This window comes from Zea mays, chromosome 3 (assembly GCF_902167145.1).
Source record: "Zea mays cultivar B73 chromosome 3, Zm-B73-REFERENCE-NAM-5.0, whole genome shotgun sequence".
NCBI classification, from domain to species: domain Eukaryota; kingdom Viridiplantae; phylum Streptophyta; class Magnoliopsida; order Poales; family Poaceae; genus Zea; species Zea mays.
In genome coordinates this window covers 234,035,327-234,060,967 of record NC_050098.1, presented here as the reverse complement: position 1 = coordinate 234,060,967, position 25,641 = coordinate 234,035,327, and the positions used below count along the sequence as shown (strand labels likewise).

Sequence of the window (25,641 nt, the reverse complement as noted above, 5' to 3'; positions counted from 1 at the left end):
TTGGTTGAGGTTGAGAGGAGATTTAAGGGCGTTGACGGAATTTGTGGCTCATCTTGTCGGGTTAGGGGAATTGAAGTTCCTGACCGATTTCCGGTGCACGATTTGTTGTAATCGGGCTGGCGTGAGTCCGCGGTTGCCCACTGGGCGATGGTCGATCTGATGAGCGAGGCAGGCAAATACCTAGATCGGTGGTACCGGCGTTTTGAGTTGAAGAAGAGCTGCAGTAGATTGGGTCGTGTTCTTGGTTAGTACACACCGTTTTTGTTGATCTTGGCATGATCTAATATCTTTGTGATTCATGTATTCCAGCATATGATTTTGTACAAACAATTTGAGAAATTTCTGTATCATGGTCTCCTGGACTGTAGTCAGAGGAACACATTTAATTTTACCTTCACTAGAGTATGGTAGTAGAAGGAAAAAATATTCATCATCGATAAATATTCTATGTGTTTGTCTATATAGTCAGGGCCCCCCTTTTTTTGTGTGCCTGCCTTTTTTGTATTATTGCTAGCTTTCTGAATCTAGCTCCATGGTGTTTAATCTTAGTTTGGTGTTTTGTTGCCCGTGATAAGCCCATCATGGTTCATTTTCACTATAGAGTTTCACTAAATCTTTCGAACTTAGTCTTATTTCTTATTTTGCCAGCATTCAGTGACGCATTTGCCTATATTCGGTACTTCTTGTCCTTTTGAAGTGAGGGAGTACCTTCTAAATTAAATTGCACTTGCAGGTTATGTTGACCACTTTGTTAAAGGTGTGTATTATAAATGTGGTCTCTTTGAGAAGGCTAAGGGACTGCTAACTGAACTGGAAGCCTCAGGTTTTGCACAGGATGAGGCAAAACATGTGGTCTCACACATAGAAGTACTTAATGTGCATACTTGCACGGTCCCTTGAAATTAACCAACATTACATGCTATCATGATTCCATAATCCTTTGTACTGTGTCGAGATGCCATACTGCATATTGATTGATGGCCTTGTCAAAGGTGGAAAGATACATGAAGCAAAGATTCTATTTAATGAAATGAAAGAAAAAGGAGTCAAATCTGATATGGGATGTAGCTGGATAACAAATTAAACTATCTCTCTTTTCTAGCTGTATTAGTTGAAGTGGACCTAATGTATCAGTTTATAGATAATAGGTGAGACCCCCCCATATTTGAACGAACTGTTGTGGGCTGTAAAAAAGCAGGGGAAGACAGGCTCACAGGTGCCATCCGTGGATCTCAACCAAGTGTAGATTTCGAAGACATGAGCTACGAGATGATATACGGCCAGGTGCCGCCTCCGTTGGAAGAAGACCCAACGTCGAAGCAAGCTTGCTACCCGAGCCTCTGTGAGTGGTGGTAGCTCGCTCCCAGATTCAACAACACAGACTGAAGCACTACACATTCTAAACCGACCTTTTGCTTTGTTTTCTTCAGGTTCCATGTCGACGTCGTCTGCCCCGGCCTGTCCCAAGCTTCAGTAGGTCCATACATGCATGCACAGAGTTTGCCGGTCGGACTTGGGATGGAATAAGTATCATTTGTTTTTTATACAAAAATGTAGCTTGTAAACTATTAGTAAAGTTACATACAAGTTTTGTTCTGAACCAGGACAGAGCACTTTGTAACAAATTCGTCGCATTTCCGTTCCTTCCGCTGATCAAATGCCTTCGTTCCCAGTGGTTCTTGTAGAGCGGTTGTGTCGTCTGATCGTTGATCTGAACCATCACAGTTTATCAGGGACGTAGCAGTGAGTTGGTGAGCTCTCTCGGCTCATAGAAGCCCTACTTTTTTCTGATTTTCTTCGAGCACAGGCTGAAATGTCAACTATTGGGCCAAAGGTTATAGAGAACTCATAGATTTGATGGCTAAACATAAAAGCGACTTAGAAGGATTCAAGTTAGATGTATACGAAAGTGGTGAGGACTCGCAAGAAGTTCAATCCACTGCCAGGAGGTTAGATTTGAGTCTCAATTTTTTTTCAAGGGAAGGGATCATGCTGATAATTCACTCCATGGGTACGTATCAAACAAGAAACTTTAAGGCAATTGTCAAAGATAATTAATTCTGTATTCCACTTTTTTTGTTGATTACTGATGCTGCCATTTGCTGTTTGTATTTTTTAGGTACAAGGTTTTCAAAAATCCGGGCATTAGTGATGTCCTGTGCACAACAACAACAGAGGCTCTTGCAATGGGGAAATTCGTGATCTGCGCAGAACATCCATCAAATGAGTTTTTACGCAGTTTATCAGGGACGTAGCCGTGAGTTGGTGAGCTCTCTCGGCTCATAGAAGCCCTACTTTTTTTCTGGTTTTCTTTGAGCACAGGCTAAAATGTCAACTATTGGTCCAAAGGTTATAGAGAACTCATAGATTTGATGGCTAAACATAAAAGCGACTTAGAAGGATTCAAGTTAGATGTATACGGAAGTGGTAAGGACTCGCAAGAAGTTCAATCCACTGCCAGGAGGTTAGATTTGAGTCTCAAATTTTTTCAAGGGAAGGGATCATGCTGATAATTCACTCCATGGGTACGTATCAAACAAGAAACTTTAAGGCAATTATCAAAGATAATTAATTTTGTATTCCACTTTTTTTGTTGATTACTGATGCTTCCATTTGTTGTTTGTATTTTTTTTCAGGTACAAGGTTTTCAAAAATCCGAGCATTAGTGATGTCATGTGCACAACAATAGCAGAGGCTCTTGCAATGGGGAAATTCGTGATCTGCGCAGAACATCCATCGTCGCGAGAGTGAAAGAGGCAATGGATAGAGAACCCCAACCGCTAACCCCTGAGCAAAGATACAACCTTTCGTGGGAGGCAGCGACCGAGAGATTCATGGAGTATTCAGACCTTGAAAAGGTTCTGAACAATGAGGCTGCTCAACCTGAACAAGGTAGGAAAATAAATAATAAAAGAACCTCACAACCTAATTTGTCTTCGGTCTTCCGTGCTCACCTTCGAGAGATCAAGGTCCGTGTGCTCTCTCCTTCCCCGGGCCATCTCTGATCTTTGCCTATGCCTGATTGGGATCTCCTCTTGTTGGTTTGCGAATTAGCATAAGTGAGTTATGCATAGCTTAGTCTTCTTTATGCTTTGTTGGATCGTTGTGGGTGTCATAATTAGAGTCATTCCCCAGTAAATTTTTTACATGGTCATGAACATATCTCTTTGTTTCGTCCTAGATATAGCAAGTACATAGTGCTGTTATTTTTTTTCAGTATTTGCTACCCATGTGCCTGATTTATCCTTCCCTTCTATGTTGTTCAGTTCCTGTTGCGGTAGTCCCCAACCGTCATCATGCAGAACGAGGAGGGTAAGACGGTGGACCTTTACGTCCCCAGGAAGTGGTATGTTTGCCATACTTGTTTAAACCTTTGCCCTCTGCATGGTTAATTATGTTGTGTTAATATTGAGTTTCTGTTCTTGCGGCTCGGCCACTAATAGGATCATCACTGCCAAGGATCATGCCTCTGTCCAGATCAACATTGGCCACTTGGATGCGAATGGCATGTACAATGTCACTTCACCACGTTTGCTCTCTCTGGGTTTGTCCATGCTCAAGTGATAGTCCAGGATGTGATGCCTACATGCAACTTTCTACTGCAATTCCGTGTTTATTGAGTTCACATTGTTGGCACCTGACACAGTGAATGACTGAATGGATTTGGAAAGAATTTATTATGTGTGGCTAAATTGACTTTCAGGATGTCCAAAGTTATGATCTTTATGTGTTGCTAGGTTCACCACCATCCACTATTAACTAACACATTTTCTTGCTATGGTTTATGTCTTTATTACTGTTAGTCAAGTGAATTGTTACATGTTGCTTCTGCTGTGTCATGGATTCTTCTGGTTGGTTATGATTCTGATTACGTATTTTTTGTTGTGCCTAGGGTGATGCTGACAGCTCGTTGGACAGGCCGTGGCAGAAGAAGAAGTTTGAGATCAAGCAGTAGGTCTTGCATGTAGTTCCACCAGGAATGGACTCTTGAGGGATACTGCTTTAGCTATGTTTTATCTCATGTATCCATACCGTCCAGATGCAAGTGTTGTGCTTTCACTTGGTACATTAATTCTGAAGACTCAATATTGTTACTTGGGTTCCATCTGAGTTTGTTGTTTTTCACAAATGTTTCCAAACGAAGCTAAAAATGTGATAGTTTTGGATTTGACTTTGCTGCTGAAGTCTGGGGTATGATTCTGATGTTTGGCTGGATGACTAGGTTTTAGTTTGTCTGGCTTTGCTTGTCATTCCGTACTTGTTCTTCTCACATATTTGTTCCCTTAGAATTTACTTCAAACTCACGTCCTTTTGGTGTGGGATTGGGAGCGCGAGTTTTATACCCGAGCACGAAGGACGTCCTCGCGGCAATGGATGGACTATGCGGTTTTATAGGATCGTGAGGATGCATTTTGAGTAAGTATGCACTTTTATTTGAATAAGCAACATTGATTTGGTGGTTAAATCAACATCCTAGTGTTTTTGCACCCATGATTTGGTCGCTAAATCAACAGCCCAGTGTTTCTGCACCATTGATTTGGTGGCTAAATCAATGGTTGTTATTGCATCTTGGAAAGCATAAAAACAAAAATGCTAGACTCCTGCTGTTGTGAGAGGAAGATGAGAGCAGAATACTTTCCAACTTATGGTCTATGGATCGTGATGACTATGTCAAACCGGGTGACTTATAAAAATGACCTATAATTTTAAAATAAATATATTTTATAGGATTTAGGGCACGATAAATTATTTTGCTCTAACATTAAGGTCAAAATCTAGATTATACGACATCCAACTACGATGTAAATTTTGGAGTATGCTCTGAAGAAAATTTTGGAGTATGCATACACTGGTTTGGTCACTGTAGATGATGCCAAGTATTGCCACTTGAGATCGCAGCACTTGATGCTTTAGAAAGAGCAACCTAGATGGCACTCATGTCCCATATATGATCTTACTATAGCACTCGAACCAGCTAAACATTCTCGTGAGTACACTTTCAACTGTAAACTTTCCCCTCCTGTGATGTAATCCTTTCACAGGCTCCGTCTGTTGGGCTCCACGCGCACCTTCTCGACCGCGCACCATCGTCGCCAAGGCCGCCACCCCCGTGAACGCGCGCCGCCACTCCACCGTCGTCCCCCAGACCTTGCTCCCTCCGCGAGACTACCCCGTCCTTCTCCTCGAGCGCCTCACAGACAGGCGGCCTCATGTCGCGGTGCCGATGCGCTCGACCGCGACCCGAGTTTCACTTCAACATCATCTCAAACGGATCGCGGACGTCGTCCTCCATTTTAACAGTATAACACACATTTGTACATACGTTATCTATGCTATTATATGTTTCCGTTGCAACGTACGAGCACTCACCTAGTCTATATATAAATCTTTAATTTATAACGTATAAAAAATGACATATATAAGATGTCGGTAGATAGAAAATGATGTAGAGGTCTTTTACTAACAGGGAAAGGGAAGGGATGGCCACAGCGCGCCTGCTCCGTTGCGCCTCCTCCACCTTCCTTTTCAGCACCTGCACCACCAATCCGTTGCGCTCGTGCTCCCCTCTCGTCCGCCGCCAGCACCCCCGCGCCGCCATGGCCACGGACTCCTCCGCCGCCTCGTTCCAGAAGATCCAGATCCAGCGCGAGGACACCGTATGTTACCCTTTTCTTTCACTCCCATCCCCCCTCTTCCCTCCTCCGCGCACACAGCCCGTTCGACTGAAAGGGATCTTCCAGGGTTTATGGCGCCATTCCTTCATTTAAATCACCTACTCTTCATTAGAATCCGACTTGCATTTGGCGTCGACTGCTAGTCATTGAGGGTTCTCCCAATCAAGCTTGTTTTCGTTTAGGAGACTCATGGGATAGTTCGTTTCTTTGTAATAATGAGATGAATTGAGTGTTTCTGGGTGGACTGTCTTATGCATGGTCGATAGATTTCATGATTTTGGTACATAATCGTTTTTTTGTGTGCTTGCATGGCTTCTTTTATCATTCTTCCCTGTTCTCTTCCTCTAGAACTTTGGCTTCTTTTCTTGGTTCCTCTGCTTTCTGTTGTAATATTAGAGAAATAAGTGACCGTAGATTACATCACTTTCTCCTTTATCTTTTCTTTTGTGTATCGAAGGAACATGCCTTTTTCCTTTGCAAAAGATAAAAGAGTAACACATGTAGACATGTGGTTTTGGTGTCCAATAGGGCTGAAAAAAAAGCTCGAGGCTCACGAGTTGGTTCTCCTAGCCTACTTTTGTAGCTTGCTCAAACAGCAAGCCGAGTATGAGCTAGCCTCATGATACGGTACTATGTTGTTACACTATTACACTTTTACGTTTTTATTTATTTTTGTATTTTTTTGTAGATCCAATGCTAGATATAGTTTAAAACATGTAGCTGGATTTTTATACATATTTTTATTTTATATATAATAAAAATATATAATTTATGCTTTAAATGAGATTCAGTGTAGCAGCTCGCGAGCCTGAACGAGTTTGAGCCGAGCCTAATCTTCTAGCTCGTGATACTACCGAGCCGAGCCTAGCTCGTTAGGTCATCGAGCCGCATCGAGCCGAGCTCGGCTGGTTTTCAGCCCCTGTGTCGACAGAATACCCGAAAGGGAATCACTACAATGCCAGTAAACTAACTAATGCAAATTGCTGTTTACTGTCTTATATAGAGGATTCAATGCCTACCAGCTTAATTCGATTTTTAATGTTTGTTCGTCTGGTAATTTTCTATATTATGTACACATCCTTACAGTTTATTATTATGTGGAACTACTAGAATGCACAAAATCATTATTTTTTGACCTTGCGATTTCAGATTTCTATCTTTTTTTTTGACTTCGTCACATTTTTATATTTACTTGCCCTGTAATGAAATATAAACACCAACAGTGCCTTAAATCAGTGCCCTATCTTGGAATATTGTGCTCAACCAATAAAAAACAGCTCCAACGTTGACCTATTTTGCAAATTTTTATCAAAAAAATATAGGGCACATGATGAAGTGACACAAATATACTACACCTAGATTAGTGTCCTATCCTTGTTTTCTACATCATTATCAACATTTTCTTTCCTAAATAATATAATTTACTTTCTAAAATACATGATTTAGGGCTTAACTGTTGGAACTCAATTAGTTTTTAGTGCCCCCAAACACTTCAAATGATGCAATATTTTAACCTTTGAGGCGCTTAATTGGGGATGCTATTAGTCCTTCAATGATTGGCCAATGATTTATTACCTAATTGACTTTTAATGTGATTGGAATATTTTTTGGAATTAAAGTAATAAGGTCTATGTGATCGATGCAATCATAGTTGTTAAGGCGTCGCTTAAGCGGTAAGGCGAGGATTAGGGGCAAGGCAAGGCGTCCGCCTCGCCTTACGTCCGTGACTAAGGCGTCCACTTTAGACTGCAAGGCGTCGCCTTGGCGCCTAGAGCGTCTCTAAGGCGTCGCTCTGCAGACGCCATGAAAGGATGTAGGGCTAGGCACCTTAAGCGGCTACGCGTTGAAAGTGCTCCGAAGTCTGGATCTCTAGCGGCGGCGGCGGCTGCACTATGCCTCTCTAGGCGGCTCCTCCAAGCGACGGGCGGCCAACGCGGGAGAAGCTCCCCTCTAGGCTCCGCAGTGAGCGTCGGCCCTGCTCCATAGAGTTCCCGTCGAACTGTTGGAGGTGGAGCCGCCAGCCGTGGAAGGAAGAAGGATTTAGGGTTATGTGTTTTATAGTGTTTCCCTGTTTAGCCTTTGGGCTATTGGGCTGCAGGCTTAGACTTTAGGCAATTGTGCTGTCCACCCGTGCTACGTTGTTGGGCTGGCGCACTAGGCTGGGGCGCTGGGCTGCTCCTTCTGCTTTCACCCTCTCTATTTGCTACTATTATCTCTATCTATTTGAGACAATTCCTATATTTGCTATTTTTATTTCCTATTTTTATATATTACTAAGGCGTCACCTCGCCTTACGCCTTATCGCTTTAAAGGTAAAAAGGGGGTCGGTTGCCTTACCTCGCCTTGCCTCTTTAACAACTATGGATGCAATGCTACATCTTAGATACATTTTCGTTGATTTATAGACGAAATTGATTCTCTGCAATACAAGGTATTGCTTATGAGTTATGACCTTATCCTAGATGAAAGGGTTAGAGTATAAATAGCAGACTTAGTGTAATCTGAAAAGACTGGGTGGCGTGGAAACAAGAATGGAGCCATGGAAGATGGCTCCTCCCACCCCCTTCTCGCACGCTCCCGACGCCCTCTCACCTTCCAGCCCCGCGCCGGTGGCCAAACCATCACCAACGTTCATCCCCCCCACCAGCCCCACGCCGGTGCTTACTCCAAGCCCGGCGACCACCCGAAAAGCGTCGGGGGCCTCCCTTCCCCACCCTCCAACACTGTTGGGCGCAGCAAGGCCCTGAGGTGGCGCGACGATATACCTTCTTCCCAAGCTTCATCGGTTGTGAACTCACCAACATTCAAGGAGGTCCTTCTCTCAATGGCTTTCAAGGTCCCGGGCTCGCCAGACAGCCTTGAAGGCAACCGACGGTTTTGCTCTGCTTTCCATGCTGCGACCTCGGGTACAGTCTTGAAGGCAACCGATAGCTTTGCTTGCCGGATTGCCTCGACTGCGCCCTTGAAGGTTTCCTCAGCTTTTCGGGCTACGACCTCGGGTACGGTCTTGAAGGCGACTGACGTCGCTGCTCGTCGGATTGCCTCGACCGCGCCCTTGAAGGTAGCTCCCATACCACGTTCCCGTGGTTGGCAAGGACCCTTCAAGCCCCAACCGTGATGTCCTGACAACGACGACTTCATCCTCGTCGAAGGACGCCAGACCAAGAAACAGAGGAAGAGAATTGAAGACACTCTTTTTCGACCGGTTCCAGCGGACCTTTGGGGACGTTGTTTCAACTGTTTCTCACCTAATCATCGAGCTCCCTACTGTCAATCCAGTGCGCACTATTTCGTTTGCTGCGGTTTGGGTCACCGCTCATACGACTGCCCGCGCAATCGACGACGGGCGGCGACAACCTTGGTCTGGCGTCCGTGTTCATCAACCGTTGCTTTGTCGTTGCAACACATGAGTTCGACAACGGCCCATACACATCATTCTAGTGCTCAAGGTGAATCTGGCATGGAAGCTCGACGCCTAGCGCATCGTCGCCGTATTGACTCTGACAGGGCGGAGGAAGATGACAGGGCGGAGGAAGCTTTGCCACCCCCTCCATGTGATCCAGGGTCTGGAGCCACCACGCAGCTGAAGCCCAAAAGGATCATCAGTAGGTCAGTAAGCATCGCACAACAGGAAGAGGAGCTCAGCCGGGCGTTGTTGATCAATGTCACGGCGCCGAGCCAAGATGATGTCGCAGCGGCCATCCTAGAAAACTTCTCTCGATGGCTGCGAGTTGAAGAATTTCGACTAACTATGCTTCGTTGTGGCCCTAGGAGTTCCATCCTCCTCCTGCCCAGCTTGGAGGCAGCGGTCATGGCCTACAATGGCGGATTGCCGGTTACAATTTCTCCATCTACAAGGCTCCATATCATGAAATGGTCATGTTTTTTGAGCTCCAGTGCTTCTTCTTTGCCAAACCCAGTTGAGGTGGAATTGAGAGGCATCCTGGCACACGCTTGGGATCTGGCAACGGTTGAAACTCTCCTGAATGACTTCTGCTGGATCACTGTCATTCACCCAGATTTCGAAAACCAACGTGAAGTGTTCAAGGTGGCCGCTTGGAGTTCATGTTCCGAGTTCATTCCTAATGATGGTGCTTGAGATCGTGGAACCAACAATGCTTGAAGGGGAATCTCTACGCCGCACGCTCTCTTACGTCATCAAGGTCAGGGTGATCTCGTTCGACCTCCACCCAACTCAATCGTGACCACCCCCTCCTCCTTCGACGGATGACGACCAGGGACGCCAGAAGAGGCGTCGGCGCCGACGGCCATGGAAGGGCCCTTCTCCGGGGTTGGCATCGGAGGCAGGAGAGACGTTAGCGTGCGGATCGATGCGTCTACCGGTGCTTGCTCGGCTGGGCCCACAGGTCGATTCACATCCCGAATAGGCTCGATTATCCATGACGCGTGCACTTGTTCGACAGCCCGACGATATCCTTCCCGAGGTGTTTTCGGCGACAGAAGGATCACCTATTTCGACTCTGCAGGCACTACGGGGTCCACAAGATCTCTCGCATCCGCTGGAAGAGTCTGGTTCCAAGAAAATTGTGCCTGCTATGTTTCTCGAGAAACCCAGGCATAACTGCTCTGAGGAAATCACCTCAAGCCCGTCAACGGTTTGCGCTGGGCCTGAGGAGCCCAGGTGTGATTGTCTCCTGTCCTCTAGGCACAGTCAACTGGAATGATTGGGCCTCCCGATCTGGCGAACGTTTTGATGAGGGGCGGTGGTTTGGTGACAAATGAACTCAACAACACTCTATATGAGTACACTGATGATCATGGTCTTAATCTGCTTGATTATCATAGTATTGAACGAAGCCTAGAACAACATGTTGAAGATCAGGGGTTTTATTTAAATGACGATCAGAGTACTAAACAGAACCCAGAACAACACATTGAAGATCAGGGGCTCAATTTACATGCTGATCAGAGTACTGACCAGAATTCAGAACAGAACATTGAACAACAGACATCCTTGATCCCTAGTGGACTTAATCGCTTAAATTCACAACCTGGTAATACTCAACTCAATGTGCAGGATGACCGGAGGCTCATACAGGCCTACCCATTGGTTTATTCTAGAAGGCAACGACACTCTAGAAGCTCACTGCCAACGTCCAGAACTCCACAAGAGACCCCTGAAGCTGCAGCCGTTAGGAAACTCATGAAAGTTTCCAAGTCTATTGAAGCACTGCTGCCTCATCCAGTCATCCTTAAGCGAAAAACCAAAGCTCCACCCCCTGGAAGCTCCCTTAGGCGAAGCCGAAGAGTTGCCGAAGTGCAGCCATGCCCCCCTGGACTTATAATAAGCATAGCACAAAAGAAAGTTATGAAATCTCTAGGGTTTGGCAACCAAGAGAAGTTCAGTATTGAAGATCAAGACCGTTACTGTAAACTCTTTGGTGCCATGCTTTCAGACCCACATGTTTCAGCCCTTGCAGCAATCTTCGGTTGGGCGGTGGATGATGGAGACGAGGTGCGATCAGCAGGCTTCCAAGCTGATTTCTAGACACCCGGCTGTATTTTATTTGGTCGCCTTCTCTTTTATTGACAATAATGAATCCTTCGTCAATCCTTATTTGGAATGCTAGTGGTCTCAACAGTAAGGCCCGGCGTGATGTAGTTCGATATGTAATTCTTTCCAGCCAAGCTGAGATTGTGTGTATCCAGGAAACTAAAGTGGCTAATATGAACCAGCCTTTATTCCTTTCTGTGTTTGGCTCAGCTTTTGATAAATTTGTGGATCTTCCAGCCCAGGGCACTAGAGGGGGAGTGCTCATAGCTTGGAAAAGCAGCATATGTCAAGAAATTGCCACAAGGGTCGATAGGTTTTCTGTCTCTATTCATTTTGCGGAACAGGAAGGCCGGAATTGGTGGTTTACAGGGGTTTATGGTCCACAAACTGAGGAAGAAAAGATTACGTTTTTACAGGAATTGAAAGATATCAGGATGTTATGTAATGGGCCGTGGCTGACAGCTGGAGGTTTCAACATGATTTACCAAGCCTCAGACAAAAATAATGATAATCTGGACAGGGCCATGATGGGAAGGTTTCGGAGATTTTTAAATGAAGTTGATTTGAAAGAAATCCGTCTCCTGGGCCGTAAATATACTTGGTCCAACGAGAGGAGTTCACCTACTTTGGTAAGGCTGGATAGGGCCTTTTGCTGTTTGGAATGGGAGAATATATTTCCTGATTCAGTTCTCCAAAGTTCGGCGTCTAATGTATCCGATCACTGCCCTTTGATTCTTGGTTTAAAACTCCAAACTAAAGGCAAGAGGAGATTTCACTTTGAAAGCTTTTGGGCAAAAGTGCCAGGATTCCTTGAGGTCGTTCAATGGAACTGGGAAGCTTCTGTACAGTCCACATGTGCAGTAGAGCGCCTTTTTCTCAAGTAGCAACGGCTCAGTAAAGATTTACATAAGTGGGGGCAAAGAAAGGTTGGTAACATTAAATTACAAATTGAGATGGCTAAGGAAATAATACATAGACTGGAGATTGCAAGAGATTCCAGGGACCTTTCAAACAGGGAAGAATGGCTAAGAAAGAAGCTTAAACTACATCTGCTTGGTCTTGCTTCTTTGGAACGTACCATTGCTAGACTGCGTTCTAGAATCCTTTATCTCAAGGAAGAAGATGCAAATACCTCCTTTTTCACCATCAAGCCTGTTTCAGAAAGAAAAAGAATTTTATTGCTAAGCTGCATACAGAAATCTCAAATCTCTATGGCTATCTCACAAGAAGAAAAGCAGGCAGCAGTGCTGAAATTTTATGAAAAGACCTTGGGAACAGCTGAAAGTCGCCCCTAACTTTAAATCTTAGTGAGATTGGTATGCAGCAGCATGATTTGGCCAGCCTGGACAACCCATTCACAGAAGAGGAATTATGGGCAGCAGTTAAAGACTTACCCCTTGACAAAGCACCTGGCCCGGATGGTTTCATAGGTCGGTTTTACAAGGTATGTTGGAGCATTATAAAAAATGATTTCTTGGATGCCTTTGCTGCTTGTGCTAGGGGACATATTTTCAAGTTCAGGCTTCTCAACACAGCCTTCATCACCCTTTTCCCTAAGAAAATTGATGCCATGCAAGTGAAAGACTATAGACCAATCAGCCTAATACATAGCTTTGCCAAGCTCGTGGGAAAAATCTTGGCAAACAGATTGGCACCCTTACTGCCTTCCATTGTCTCCATAAATCAGAGTGCCTTTGTTAGGGGCAGAAACATCCATGACAACTTCATCTTTGTTCAACAGATGGTGAAGGCCTTACATAAGAAAAAAGAAGCACATGTTCTGCTGAAATTGGATATATCAAAGGCGTTTGATTCAGTTTCCTGGCCCTTTCTCCTTGAAGTCATAGAATATGTGGGATTCGGTAGGAGGTGGTGTGATCTTATAAGCTTGTTGCTTTCAACCTCCTCAACCAGAATCCTTGTCAATGGGGAACCTGGTTTGCCTTTTATCCATAAACGAGGCCTACGGCAAGGTGATCCACTCTCTCCCATGCTCTTCATCCTTGTTATGGATGCTCTGAACTACTTAGTCAAGTATGCCACTTCCAACCAGCTGCTGCAACCCCTTGCGGTCCAACATGCCAGGCATAGGATCTCCTTTTACGCAGATGATGCAGTAATATTTTTGAGACCCTTAAGGACAGATTTGATGGTTATAAAGTCCATCCTCAACCTGTTTGGGCAAGCTTCTGGCTTACAATGTAATTTATCTAAGAGTTCTGTGGCCCCTATTCAATGTTCAGAAGCTGAAAGACTTTTAACAATGGAAGTTCTGTCCCGCAGTGAATTTTTTCCCATGTACGTATCTTGGGCTGCCTCTATCCATCCATAAACCCCCTAAGGAGGCTCTACAACTGTTGGTGGATAAAGCTTCAGACTACTTACCGGGATGGAAAGCTTCTCTAATGAACCGGGCTGATCGATTAATTATGGTACGAGCAGTCTTGACAGCCTCCCCAATATACTCTATGTTAGCAATTGATCTGCCAAAATGGGTCATTAAGGCTGTGGACAAAATAAGGAGAGGGTTTCTCTGGAAAGGGCCAATGGAGGGAATTGCCTAGTGTCATGGGAAAAGGTTCAACGGCCCTTAAGCTATGGAGGATTAGGGATTTTAAATCTGGAAAAATTAGGTTGGGCACTGAAAATAAGATGGCTATGGGCTCAAAAAGTGGATCGACCACGTCCTTGGGATGGTTTTCAAGTGGAGGTCCCACGAAATGTCAAAGCTCTCTTCAACATGGCTATGATTCCCATCATTGGTAATGGTGAAAAACTTCTATTTTGGAAGGACAGGTGGTTAGAAGGGAAATGCATTGCTGAACTAGCACCCCATCTGATCACAACTATTGGCAAAAGAACCGTAAACAAGAGAACAGTTGCTGAGGCACTGAACAACAGGAGATGGATATCAGATATAAAAGGGGCCTTAACTGTCCAAGTCTTACAAGAGTATATTATGATATGGGACCAGATGGAAGGAGTTATTTTACAGCCTGAAAACCCTGACACTTTCAGGTGGAAACTAACACAATCAGGGGATTATAGCAGCAAGTCAGCCTATTTGGCCTTCTTCATGGGATCAATTCGTTATGCCTCATGGAAAAAGATTTGGAAAATTTGGGCGCCCCTGCTCTGAAGATTCTTCATTTGTTTGGTGTTTAAAAAACGATGTTGGACTGCAGACAATCTGGCTAAAAGGGGGCTGCCCCATCCCAATGCCTGTCCCCTTTGTGGTCAAGAGGATGAGAATATTCAGCACCTGTTAGTGGGCTGTGTTTTCTCCAGGCAACTTTGATTTTATATTTTCCAGGCTATAAAGATGTCAGAGCTGGCACCCAAACATTGCTGAAACTTCCTTTCCTAAGTGGTGCAGGAAGGTGGTCAAGTTAGTACCAAAAGAAAGGAGGCAAGGGCTGAATTCCCTTATCATTTTAACAGCCTGGGAGATATAGAAGCACAGGAATTCTTGTGTCTTTGAGAATTCAGAGCCTAACACACTCACTTTGATCACAAGGATTGTTGAGGAATGTCGGCTTTGGAGGTGGGCTGGGGCCTCCAAACTGCAAGACTTCCTGGTCTGGGCACGAGCTACGAATGTGTAGGTCTTGATGGCCTACCCCTCTGTGGTTTTTGTATTCAAATGGTCTAGGTTTCACCGTTGTAACAGCCAAAGCTTTTAGTTGCCTAGTCCCTAGCTGTAGGGGCAAAGGTCTTGTGGTTTTGGTTGTTTTCGGTCGTTTGATGTATGTGGTACTTTATCTCTTTCTTCTTAATGAAATGACACACAGATCTCCTGCCCTGTTCGAGAAAAAAAGAGAGTATAAATAGCAAAAATAAGGAGATGTGGTTTCAGCTAGATAATTTGGTGCAAACAGTGTAGCAAATATTAGCTTTTGTTTTCTTTGTCTTGGTGGTTTGTGCAGCTGGCTCGGAGTTTGGAGCTCCCGACATGGTTGTCTTATTACCAAAGTTTGAACACTAAAAATATTGCTAGATAAGGATGCTTTGTTTTTTTTTTCTGTGAGCAAAAAGTCTATATGTATAACAAGTTTCCCTGAGACACTACATATACAGTTTCTAACAAGTTCTATTGCTTTGATCAGTTTATCTCATATTCAAATGTAACCTTTTACCTGTAGACTTTTGATGCTTATGTTGTTGGCAAAGAAAATGCTCCTGGAATTGTGGTTTTGCAAGAGTGGTGGGGAGTTGACTATGAGATAAAGAACCATGCGATCCACATTTCCCAACTTGGTGGAGGATACAGAGCACTCATTCCAGAGTATAATCTTGTCTTCTGTCGCCACCTGTTTATCACTTGAGCATATATAATGAATGCTTCTTAAGATGTCAATACTTGTAATATAGTGACTTGGCCAGGAACTTCGCCTCATGACATGTTTTTTTCCCTTATCAGTTTATACCGTGGAAAAGTTGCTCTCGATGTTGCTGAGGCACAACATCTGATGGAGGGTCTCGACTGGCAGGGTGCAGTCAAGGATATCCAGGCTTCAGTTAAATGGCTGAAGTCAAATGGATCACCCAAGGTAGGAGTTCCTTTATCTTGTTTTGTTTGGTCATTTGCTATCTGTATTTGCTGTTATCATATGTTACATATTATTACATGGAAATCGTTTCAATTAACTAATATCATGTTGTGAATCTTTCACTAGCACCATAATCTTTCTTGTGAATGAACCCATGATCGGCTGCCAGATGATATTAAACTCCAAACTTATTCAATCCTCTTGTGGAAAAGAATATATTAGGCTTACAACTGTACAGCCCCCTTGGTTGTTTCTTATCTTTACAGGAAAGACTAGCAATCATGCCTGTGTGTTGCTAAGAGAGAAAAAAACTAGTTCAGGACATTACATATCTGTTTATATTTTACACATTCTATAGGGAAGGTGTAGTTTATTTTATGAAAGCATGCTGATCAGTCGAATTCTGGCTGCGCCGCGGAAGTGTCTGACGCGCTCGCTGTGAGGTTTAACCTCGATGCGCAGACGCTCGACCTCCGTCGTGCTGCGCCGAATTCATACGTCGCGTTCCTCCCCAATGAAGAGGTAGCGTGCCGGGTCTTCAATGGCGGCATGCCTTTTGTCTCTCCCAACGTTCGCCTTCACATTAAACGCTGGTCCAGACAAGCCATGGCCGTCGGCGGGAGGGAGCTACCAGTGCCAGTCGACATCGAGCTGAGAGGAATCCCTACTCACCTCTGGGGGTTGGAAACAACAACACAACTTCTTGATGAACACTGCCTCATTCGAGATGTGCACCCAGACTCCGCGGAAGGCGGCGATCTTTCAGTCTTCAAGCTGCGTGCATGGTGCGACGAGCCAGAGCTGGTGCCGGCGGAATTGGATCTTCTTGCGGAGGAGCCGCAGTTGGGTGCCAGTGACTTCGGCTGCTCTCCTCGCACTCTGGTGTTCCCTATCACCGTGCGGGTGTTCCGTTCAAACGTGATCTTGGGCAGAAGCCCCTCGCCACCGCCGCCGCCACCCTTTTCCGGCGACGATCGCGAGCAGAACCACGACAAGCGGCGGCGGGATCTGCATTCAATTCCAACGGCGCCTGCTCGCAGGCCGGTGCACGCGCGTCTCGGGCCAAGCGTCCGCGCCGACTCTGCGCCTGGGGGAACAAGTGCAACGGTCGCACTCCCGGTCCCCTTGGGAGCAGAGACCACCGCTTCGGCTTCTCCACCCCTGGTGCGCCTCGGGCCTTGTGGTGGCGCCGGCTTTGCGCCTGGAAGGACAGTTGCGACGATCAAGGCCCCGGGCCCCTTGCGGGCTGAGGTTGCCGTGGGGGCTGAGGAAGCCGCTTCGGGTTCTACACATCCGACGCCCGCCCCTTCGGTTTCTCCCCCAACGGCGCTCGTCACTTCGGTTGAAGCCCCAAGAGCCGCCAATGCATTAACAATCGGCCTCCATCTGATGATCCTGGGCCCGCCTCAGTAATTGGTGTAATCTCCTCTGGCCTATCGGATCCTGGGAAGCCACTTATGCATGACACCTCATTTAATGTGGCAGTTTTTGAGGAGGCTGGCGGCTATCAGAGGTTTGGCCAGGGCCCAGAAAGCCTCTGTGCTGTTTTTGCAGGACGGGCCTCTATGCCAATTATGCATGTCCCGGAAGTTCCTGCTGATAATGCTGCACAGGTCAGGAATCCCTGGGATTTTATCAAATACTCACTGCAAGCAAAACCACCATGTTTTAAGGTGTACTCTAGAAGAAGAGATGCCGTGCCTGTGCATTCCCAGGAAGTGTGCTCGGCAGCCCCGACCCCCTTGCAAGAATTCAGTCATCACATTTCTAAAGCCATTAATGGTTTGTTGAGTCCTCCGCCAATCCCCATACGCAGAAAGAAGACCCTCCCAAGAAACTTCAGGCCTAGGAGATCCAGGAGGGTGGCCAAGCTCCCACCTGAGCTAGGATCCGAAGCAGCAGCCTCTGTCTGCAAGAAATTGGGATTCTGTGATGATCATGGCAATATCACTCTGGAAGATGCTAGCAAATATGCTGTTTTATTCAATTCACCCCTCTCCAGAGAGCACATCGCTGCCTTGGCAGCGCTGTTCGGATGGGATACATCTGAGCTCGCATAAGCTTGGGTCTATTTGCCTGGTCGTGTTTCCTTTCTCTTCTCAATGGACCAGTGCAACTTCCTAATTTGGAATGTGAGAGGATTGAACAGTAGGGCTAGGAAAGATAATGTTAAGACCCTAGTCCTGGACATCAAACCATCACTTGTCTGTTTGCAAGAAACCAAAATGAGCAACATCTCGGATTTTGATATTTTGTCAATTTTTGGTACTGGTTATAGTAATTTTGTTTTCAGCCCAGCACAGGGGACAAGAGGGGGCATTTTAGTGGCTTGGAGAGATGGAGTTTTCACCCACAGCAATCATGTAATCAGAGAGTACTCGGTCTCTATTCAACTGCAGATGGCTTCAGGCCCACTTTGGTGGTTCACAGGGGTTTACGGGCCACACCAAGACAATCTTAAACAGGCTTTCCTACAAGAGTTAAGCGAAGTCAGGGCAAGTTGTGATGGACCATGGATCTTGGCAGGTGATTTTAATCAGATATGCAGGTCTGAGGACAAGAACAACCCTTGTATCAACATGGCCCTGTTGAGAAGATTCAGAAGATGGATAGAGGAATTGGAGCTGAAGGAAATTCCTTTGATAGGAAGGAGATACACTTGGTCCAACCATAGACAGGCCCCCACTCTTGTTAAATTAGACCATGTATTCTGTACCTCGAGCTGGGAAGAGATGTTTCCAGCTTCTACTTTATTTAGCAAGGCCTCAAAAGATTCTGATCATTGCCCTTTGATTTTAAAGCTGAAAGAAGAAGAAGGTAAGGCAAGAAGGCGATTTCATTTTGAGAGTTTCTGGACCAAGATGCCAGGCTTTCATGAGGTGGTGGCAAATTCCTGGAACCAGCCACTTCATAATTGCGGGCATCTGGAGAGGATCTCTCTAAAGTTCAAAAGACTTACCAGAGCACTGCAGTCTTGGGGGCACAAAACAGTGGGCAACTTTAAATACCAACTGGGCTTAGCAAGAGAGATTTTACACAGACTGGAAATGGCTCAAGACAGCAGGGTATTATCTCCAGATGAATTATGGCTGCTAAGAAAACTCAAGCATCAGTGCCTGGTCCTTGCTTCCCTGGAAAGAACGATTGCAAGACTCAGATCTAGAGTTCAGTATCTAAAAGAGGGAGATGCCAACACTTCTTTCTTTCATTTGCAGGCCTGCTACCGCAAGAAGAAAAATCATATTTTCAGCTTACTGGATGAGGAAAGAGTGGTCACATCTCATGAGCAAAAACAAGAGGTGCTGCATAATTTCTACTCTAATTTGTTGGGGGTATGCCCCCCAGAGGAGGTTAACTATGAGGTTAGAAGAATGTCACAGAACTCCAATTGATTTATCTGCTCTTGAGCTTCCCTTTACAGAAGAAGTTTGGGATGCTATTGCCAGTCTTCCTTCAGATAAAGCGCCTGGGCCAGATGGATACACAGGGAGATTCTACAAAACTTGTTGGCCTATAATTAAGGCCGATTTGATGGCTGCCCTTGCTACCCTTCACCTTGGGAATTCTCAGAATTTGGGGCCTCTAAATACAGCATATATTACTTTGATCCCTAAGAAGGCAGAAGCCTTGTCTGCTGGTGATTACAGGCCCATCGACCTCATTCACAGCTTTGCAAAACTGTCCACAAAGGTCCTTGCTAACAGGCTTGCTCCTCTTCTCAACAAGATGGTAGAGACTAACCAGAGTGCTTTTGTTAGAGGCAGATCCATTCATGACAATTATATGTTGGTTCAGCACTCAATTAAGTCCCTACACAGGAAAAAAGTGGCCAGCCTTTTTCTGAAACTAGATTTAACAAAGGCATTTGATTCTGTTTCCTGGGCTTTCCTTCTTGAGGTGTTGACCCACCTTGGCTTTGGTATTAAGTGGAGGAATCTTATCTCCAACCTTCTGGCCACTTCATCAACTCAAATTTTATTAAATGGGTTTCCAGGGGAACAGATCAGACATCGCAGAGGTTTGAGGCAAGGGGACCCCCTCTCCCCAATGCTCTTTGTCCTGGTGATGGATGTCCTCAACAACCTTTTCAAAGTGGTAGAAGAAAAAGAATTATTGACCAGGCTGGGAAGTGCCATTGTGAAGTCCAGATTATCTCTTTATGCAGATGATGTAGTCCTGTTTGTCAAGCCTTGGGAGGAAGAGCTAAACTGTGTCAAACTCATTCTTGACTGTTTTGGTGAAGCTTCTGGCCTAGTAGCTAATTTGCATAAGAGTTGTGCCATCCCAATAAGATGTGATGAGGAATTGCTGCATGATGGGTGTAACATTTTGCAATGCACCCCTTCTTCCTTCCCTTGCACTTACTTGGGGTTGCCGATCTCAGATAAGAAGCTTAGCAGGAATATTTTGTTGAATTGGGTTGACAAGATTGCAGATAGGCTACCAAATTGGAAAGCTAGGCTCCTCAATCTTGCTGGAAGGACAGCCCTTGTGCGCTTTGTACTTTCAGCCATCCCAGTTTACCTTTTCCTTGCTATGAATGTCCCTAAGTGGGTGATTAACAAAATTGATAAAATCATAAAAGGATTTTTGTGGAGAGGGAGAAAAGAGGTAAATGGAGGCAGCTGCCTTGTGGCCTGGGATTCAGTCACAAGACCTTTGAAGTATGGCGGACTTGGGATCCCTAATTTACAACACATGTGTTGGGCTCTCCAAACCAAATGGTTATGGCTTCAAAAAACAGATCAGAGCAGACCTTGGCATGGCTTGACTATACCCATTCAGCAACATGTTAACGATCTTTTTGCAGCATCTCTGATTTCCCATGTGGGAAATGGCTCTAATACCTTATTCTGGACAGATAAGTGGCTAAATGGATGTTCCATCAGAGATCTTGCTCCAGAAGTGGCGTCCAAGGTGTCTAAACGAGCTCTTACCTCATTGACAGTGAGTCAGGCTCTTGTAAACAGGCAATGGATAGCACATATTAAACCCCCCCTTTCCTTAATTGGAATTCAACAATTTCTTCTCTTATGGGATACTTTAGGGGACGTGTAGCTTTCTCAGGAGGAAGACCGCCATGTTTGGAGGCACGAGGCATCAGGGTTGTTCTCTTCTAAATCCTTCTACAATGTCCTTCTCTTTGGCTCTACTGTTTTTGAGCCTTGGAAGAGATTATGGAAGACCTGGGCTCCTCCTAAATGCAAGTTCTTCCTTTGGTTGGCTATAAGGAACAAATGTTGGACAACCGACAGATTACAGTTGAGGGGAATGCCACACCCAGATGTTTGCCCCATGTGTGATCAAGCCCAAGAAACAATTCAACACCTACTTACTGCGTGCATTTTTTCCCGGCAATTTTGGCACACAATTCTTGCTGCTATTGGTTTGGGGCACCTCACTCCAACATCTGATGAGGAGAATTTTGCAGACTGGTGGGGAAAGGCAAGCCTTAGGTTGTCAAGACGAGACAAAAGGGGCTTAACTCTCTAATCATCCTGGGGGCTTGGTGTCTATGGCTTCAGAGAAACAGAGCAGTGTTCCATGGGGAGGCTCCCTCATTACCCAGGATTTTCCGGTGTTTCTCGGATGAATACGTTTGCTGGGTAATAGCAGGAGCTAAGGAGTTTGGGAGCTTGGGCTCAGTTGCTGCCCTGGGCGTGATCGGGTCAAGTTACAACAACAATCTGTAATCACTTTCGGGTTTATAAGGGGAGAGTTGCTCAGCAACATCTCCTCTATTGTAATATGTTTTTTTTCCTCTCTAATATATAAGATGCGCAATTCTCCTGCGCGTTCTAGAAAAAAAAATAACATGTGAGTGAAAAATGGCAATAATATGGTAATGTCCTATTAAATCTATGTTTTCAGTAAATTAAAATAGAACCTTGATACAAAAAGTGGAAAACAGATGAAGATACTTGGAAAAATAAAATAAGACAAAAAGACAGCTGAACGGCCCGATCTTGGAAAAGAACAACAGTGTCTCGTGAAGGGTCGTGTGGTTGGGATTTGGGAACTGATGAACTGATCCTATATTGTAGTCTGTAGAAGCAAATTCTCCTAATACTATTAGATGGGAGAGCACCAATAGTGTCGCGAACCTCCTTCTCAGAGAAAGGTGCCTCCAGGGAACTCAAATCAATAGCGTACTATTAGGAGAATTTTAAACGGGCTATTTCTTCTAGAACGGTGGCCCATGCTCTTGAAAACTGGCAGTGGGTCAGTGACATTGAGACCCCTCTTAATTTGCCTGGGTTGCAGCAATATCTAAACCTTTGGGATGCATTAAGGGGAGTGGTGCTCACTCAGGAGGCTGATCGACATGTGTGGATTCATTCTTCCTCTGGACAGTTCTCTTCGAAGTCGTGTTATAAGGCTTTCTTCATGGGTTCGATTACTTTCGAACCATGGAAGAGGTTATGGAAGAGTTGGGCTCCACCCAAATGCAATTTTTTTCTTTGGTTGGCAATAAGAAATAAATGTCGGACAGCTGATAGACTGCAGAAAAGAGGGTTGGATTATCCTGAGGTTTGTCCTTTATGTGATCAAGATTCGGAGAATATCCAACACCTCCTTTGCACTTGCATTTTTGCACGGCAATTTTGGTACTACATTCTCTCTTCATTGGGACTGGCTAATCTTTCCCCTGCCTCTAATGAGTCCGCTTTTGCTGACTGGTGGGAGAAGGTGTGTAAGCAAGTGCACAAATCCAAAAGAAGAGGCTTTAACAGTATCATCATCTTGGGGGCTTGGTGTTTATGGCTTCATTGTAATAAGACGGTTTTTGATGGCGTCAGACCTTCCATTCATGGAATAAAATCAGTTTTTTTGGATGAGTTTGAGTGCTGGAGGCTTGCCGGTGCTAGACATCTTGAGGCTTTGGGTCCTGGTGTTGCAATTTTCAGATCAAGGGTTCTATTGGGTGCTTAGTGAAGAGCAGTTGTGTGGGTGTGTGGCCTGCTGGCACTTTTGCTGTTGTTCTTCTTTTGCGTGCTGCTGCTTTCATGCGCAGAAGGAGGCTGCAATTCTGTGCGTAGCAGGAATTGGTGGTCTTGTGTTTGGCCTATTTTGGCATTGTACTTTGGTCCATTTTGGACTGTTTTCTTCTCTTAATTTAATGATGCGCAACTCTCCTGCGCGTTCACGAAAAAAAAAGTTCATCAGGATTAGCCTGATTAATGCACCGTGCAAATTGCCTAATTGTGATAAGGACTCAAGGCTACTGACTAGTAACAAATTCGTGAAACAAAATCAGTGTAAATAGGTTAAACTTGTCTGAATAACTAGGGCATTTCATGTGCCTGAAAGTTTGCAGGAACTGCCTAGTTAGAATAGGATTTTGTGCCCTGCACAGAGTTTCTGCTATAGAACAATCTAACGATAACTAGTACAACATGAATAAAGGTATAACACACAGTATTATTTTACAGTGATTAACATGCGTAGCATCATACATATACACTAATCAAAAGTTGATAACCTTCTTTTCCATCTTTTTGTAACTAGGTTGGTGTTACTGGCTATTGCATGGGAGGTGCTTTATCAATTGCAAGTGGAGTTTTAGTCCCAGAGGTTGATGCTGTTGTTGCTTTCTATGGGACACCATCTTCTGAGCTTGCTGATCCTTCTAAGGCTAAGGCTCCTATACAGGCTCATTTCGGGGAGCATGACAGTTTTGTTGGTTTTTCAGATGTCACTGTAAGGCTATACCTCAAAAGTCACTTACCTCTGTTGCTACGGCATTTGACAAATATACATATTTCCCTTTCTGTTTTTTTTTCACAATGCATGCTTTTATTTACTATACTAGACCCTAGCTGAAGCAAGGAATTATTAGTTTCAGTGTTTGCCACCATGCCATTTGGTTCATCTTTTATATAATACTTCATCTTCTATAGTCATTACCACCAGCATCTCTGTAGTAGACATTTCCATGAAGGCAAACTCATACTTAGGCCTGAAAGTTTACATGAAAACTGGGATTGCCCAGATCTCTCTTCATGTGAGCAAGGCCTGGTCCAAAGTGAAGTCAGTGTTCTAGCCTTCATGGCAATCTTGTATAATGTTATGTGCCTAGCATTTGGTGGATAACTCGGGGTTTTCAGATATGTCATTATAAAAATTGAGTATTCTAAAGACGCCATTATAATTCGCGATATCCGGTGGTTGCCATTATTAATTCCAAAAAATTGGTCCATGCCATTATCTACACTTCACATGTACATGTCTCGTCTGAAAAGACAAAAATGCCCTCACCGGAGACTTGCTTGGCCTGCTCCTCCACCGACGTGTGCTAGCAAGACCCGCTGCTGCTGCTCTCCAAACGTGCGAGTGTGCGGGGCCTGCGCGCACCCCGGCCGTCTCCTTCCACGCGAGGGCAAGGTATAGTTTCACCATCATGGCATGCGCGAGCAAGTCCCCAGTGACGACACTTTTGTCTTTTCAGGCGAGTCCTGTACGCGTGAAGTGTAGCCAAATTTTAGGAATTAATAATGGCAACCACCGGATATCACGAATTATAATGGTATCTTTAGAATCCTCGGTTTTTATAATGGCATATTTGTGAAAACCCCTATTTCTTATTATGTGTTGGTAATAGCAGTACTATCTGGTGCTCCCAAATTGTCTCTCTACTCAAACAAACATAGAATACAGGAAGAGACGTATGATGTGTGTATTGGATCCTTTGAATCTAACACTACTATCGTATATGATGTTTCAGGCAGCCAAGTCCCTGGAGGAGAAGCTCAAATCTTCCGGGATACCATATGAAGTTCACATATACCCTGGATGTTCGCATGCCTTCATGAACACTTCGCCTGAGGCACTCAAGAGGAAGAAGGGGATGGGTCTGACTGATGAGAACCAGGAAGCCGTCGACCTGGCCTGGTCTCGCTTCTCTTCTTGGATGGGCCGGTTCCTCGGATCTGCTTGATTATGTGCCGCGTGATGATGTGGAGTCAGGTCCCATGAATAAAATAGAATAAAATAAAATGTTCAGATTCAGGAACCATGCAAATGGACTGGGCTGTACGGTTCTCTGGATTTGCTTGTCCTTCTGTTTATAGTTATCTACCTCAGTGTGGTTTCCTTATTTTCTGTGGATGGATGCATATTGTGGAATAGCCGTCGATGGCTTCTGACAGTAAGCAGCGACAAGGCAACTAACTGCTGGCCAGAGTTCACCCTATCGTTTTGAATTCAAATACCGCCCCTAGCCCGTTTTAGTTTTCGCGGAAAAAACCACTAAAGACCAGAAAAATCGATTGGTTTAACATTTTATATTCAAAAAGTCGGTTTCCCAACTCAAACAGGCGAAACCACTGAGATACTGGTTCTCGTAAGTTTTTCAATTTTTCGACTGTTTGTATTTTCAAATAAAATGGTTTTTATGTCAGCGTTCTTACTAGAGGAAGAACACTGAACGGAAATTATAGGCAAGAAGAGACGAAGAAGGAGGATTGAGCGTGAGCTTTGGTATTCTGTTATTTCCAAAACTGAATGTCTTTTCCTCCCACTCTCCTATTTATTCTATTACAACCACTATTCAATATGGGCCTTAACGAATCCATTCAGCACCAGAAATTCTGGAGTTGGGCTTCCTAGTGCGTCGACCCATCATCCTGTCTTGTGGCCCTTCCATCGTTCTCCCCTGCTCCATCTTCAGAATGCCCTTCAGCCATTAAAGGAGAGCTGACATTCCCTCCTCCTCGAAAGAACGCTTGTCCCCAAGCGTTGGCTTTAGGAAATTTTGCACGGAGAGCTTCTTCATCTTCCCATGAATCCAATGCGGCATCCGACTGTGACCACCTGACAAGCATCTGCTGCACTGGGCTGCCTCCTCGTGATATCACCTGTCGGTCCATGACTTGAAGAGGAACTTGGAGAGAACTGTCAG

General features: G+C 44.9%; 1 protein-coding gene and 2 pseudogenes across 1 annotated transcript; all 3 read left to right on the top strand.

The window, feature by feature from the left end:
- The first annotated feature begins 955 nt into the window (after window positions 1–955).
- Window positions 956–3,005, top strand: LOC103651646 (digalactosyldiacylglycerol synthase 1, chloroplastic-like; annotated as a pseudogene).
- A 285-nt stretch (window positions 3,006–3,290) lies between these two features.
- LOC103651645 (40S ribosomal protein S21-like) lies at window positions 3,291–4,079 on the top strand (annotated as a pseudogene).
- Window positions 4,080–5,436: 1,357 nt separating this feature from the next.
- Window positions 5,437–24,932, top strand: LOC100282241 (uncharacterized). The gene is made up of 5 exons (NM_001368944.1): window positions 5,437–5,657; window positions 15,333–15,475; window positions 15,611–15,740; window positions 23,250–23,441; window positions 24,466–24,932. Exons 1-5 carry the CDS (start codon window positions 5,481–5,483, stop codon window positions 24,676–24,678), a joined length of 855 nt encoding a protein of 284 aa, NP_001355873.1. The 5' UTR covers window positions 5,437–5,480; the 3' UTR covers window positions 24,679–24,932.
- The last annotated feature ends 709 nt before the right edge of the window (window positions 24,933–25,641 follow it).

Excerpts from the sequence above, each read along its gene's own strand:
- LOC100282241 (NM_001368944.1), top strand. The coding sequence starts at position 5,481 with ATGGCCACAGCGCGCCTGCTCCGTTGCGCCTCCTCCACCTTCCTTTTC. Across the intron at positions 5,658-15,332 it reads AGATCCAGCGCGAGGACACC|ACTTTTGATGCTTATGTTGT; the intron begins GTATGTTACCCT and ends TTTTACCTGTAG. Across the intron at positions 23,442-24,465 it reads TTGGTTTTTCAGATGTCACT|GCAGCCAAGTCCCTGGAGGA; the intron begins GTAAGGCTATAC and ends ATGATGTTTCAG.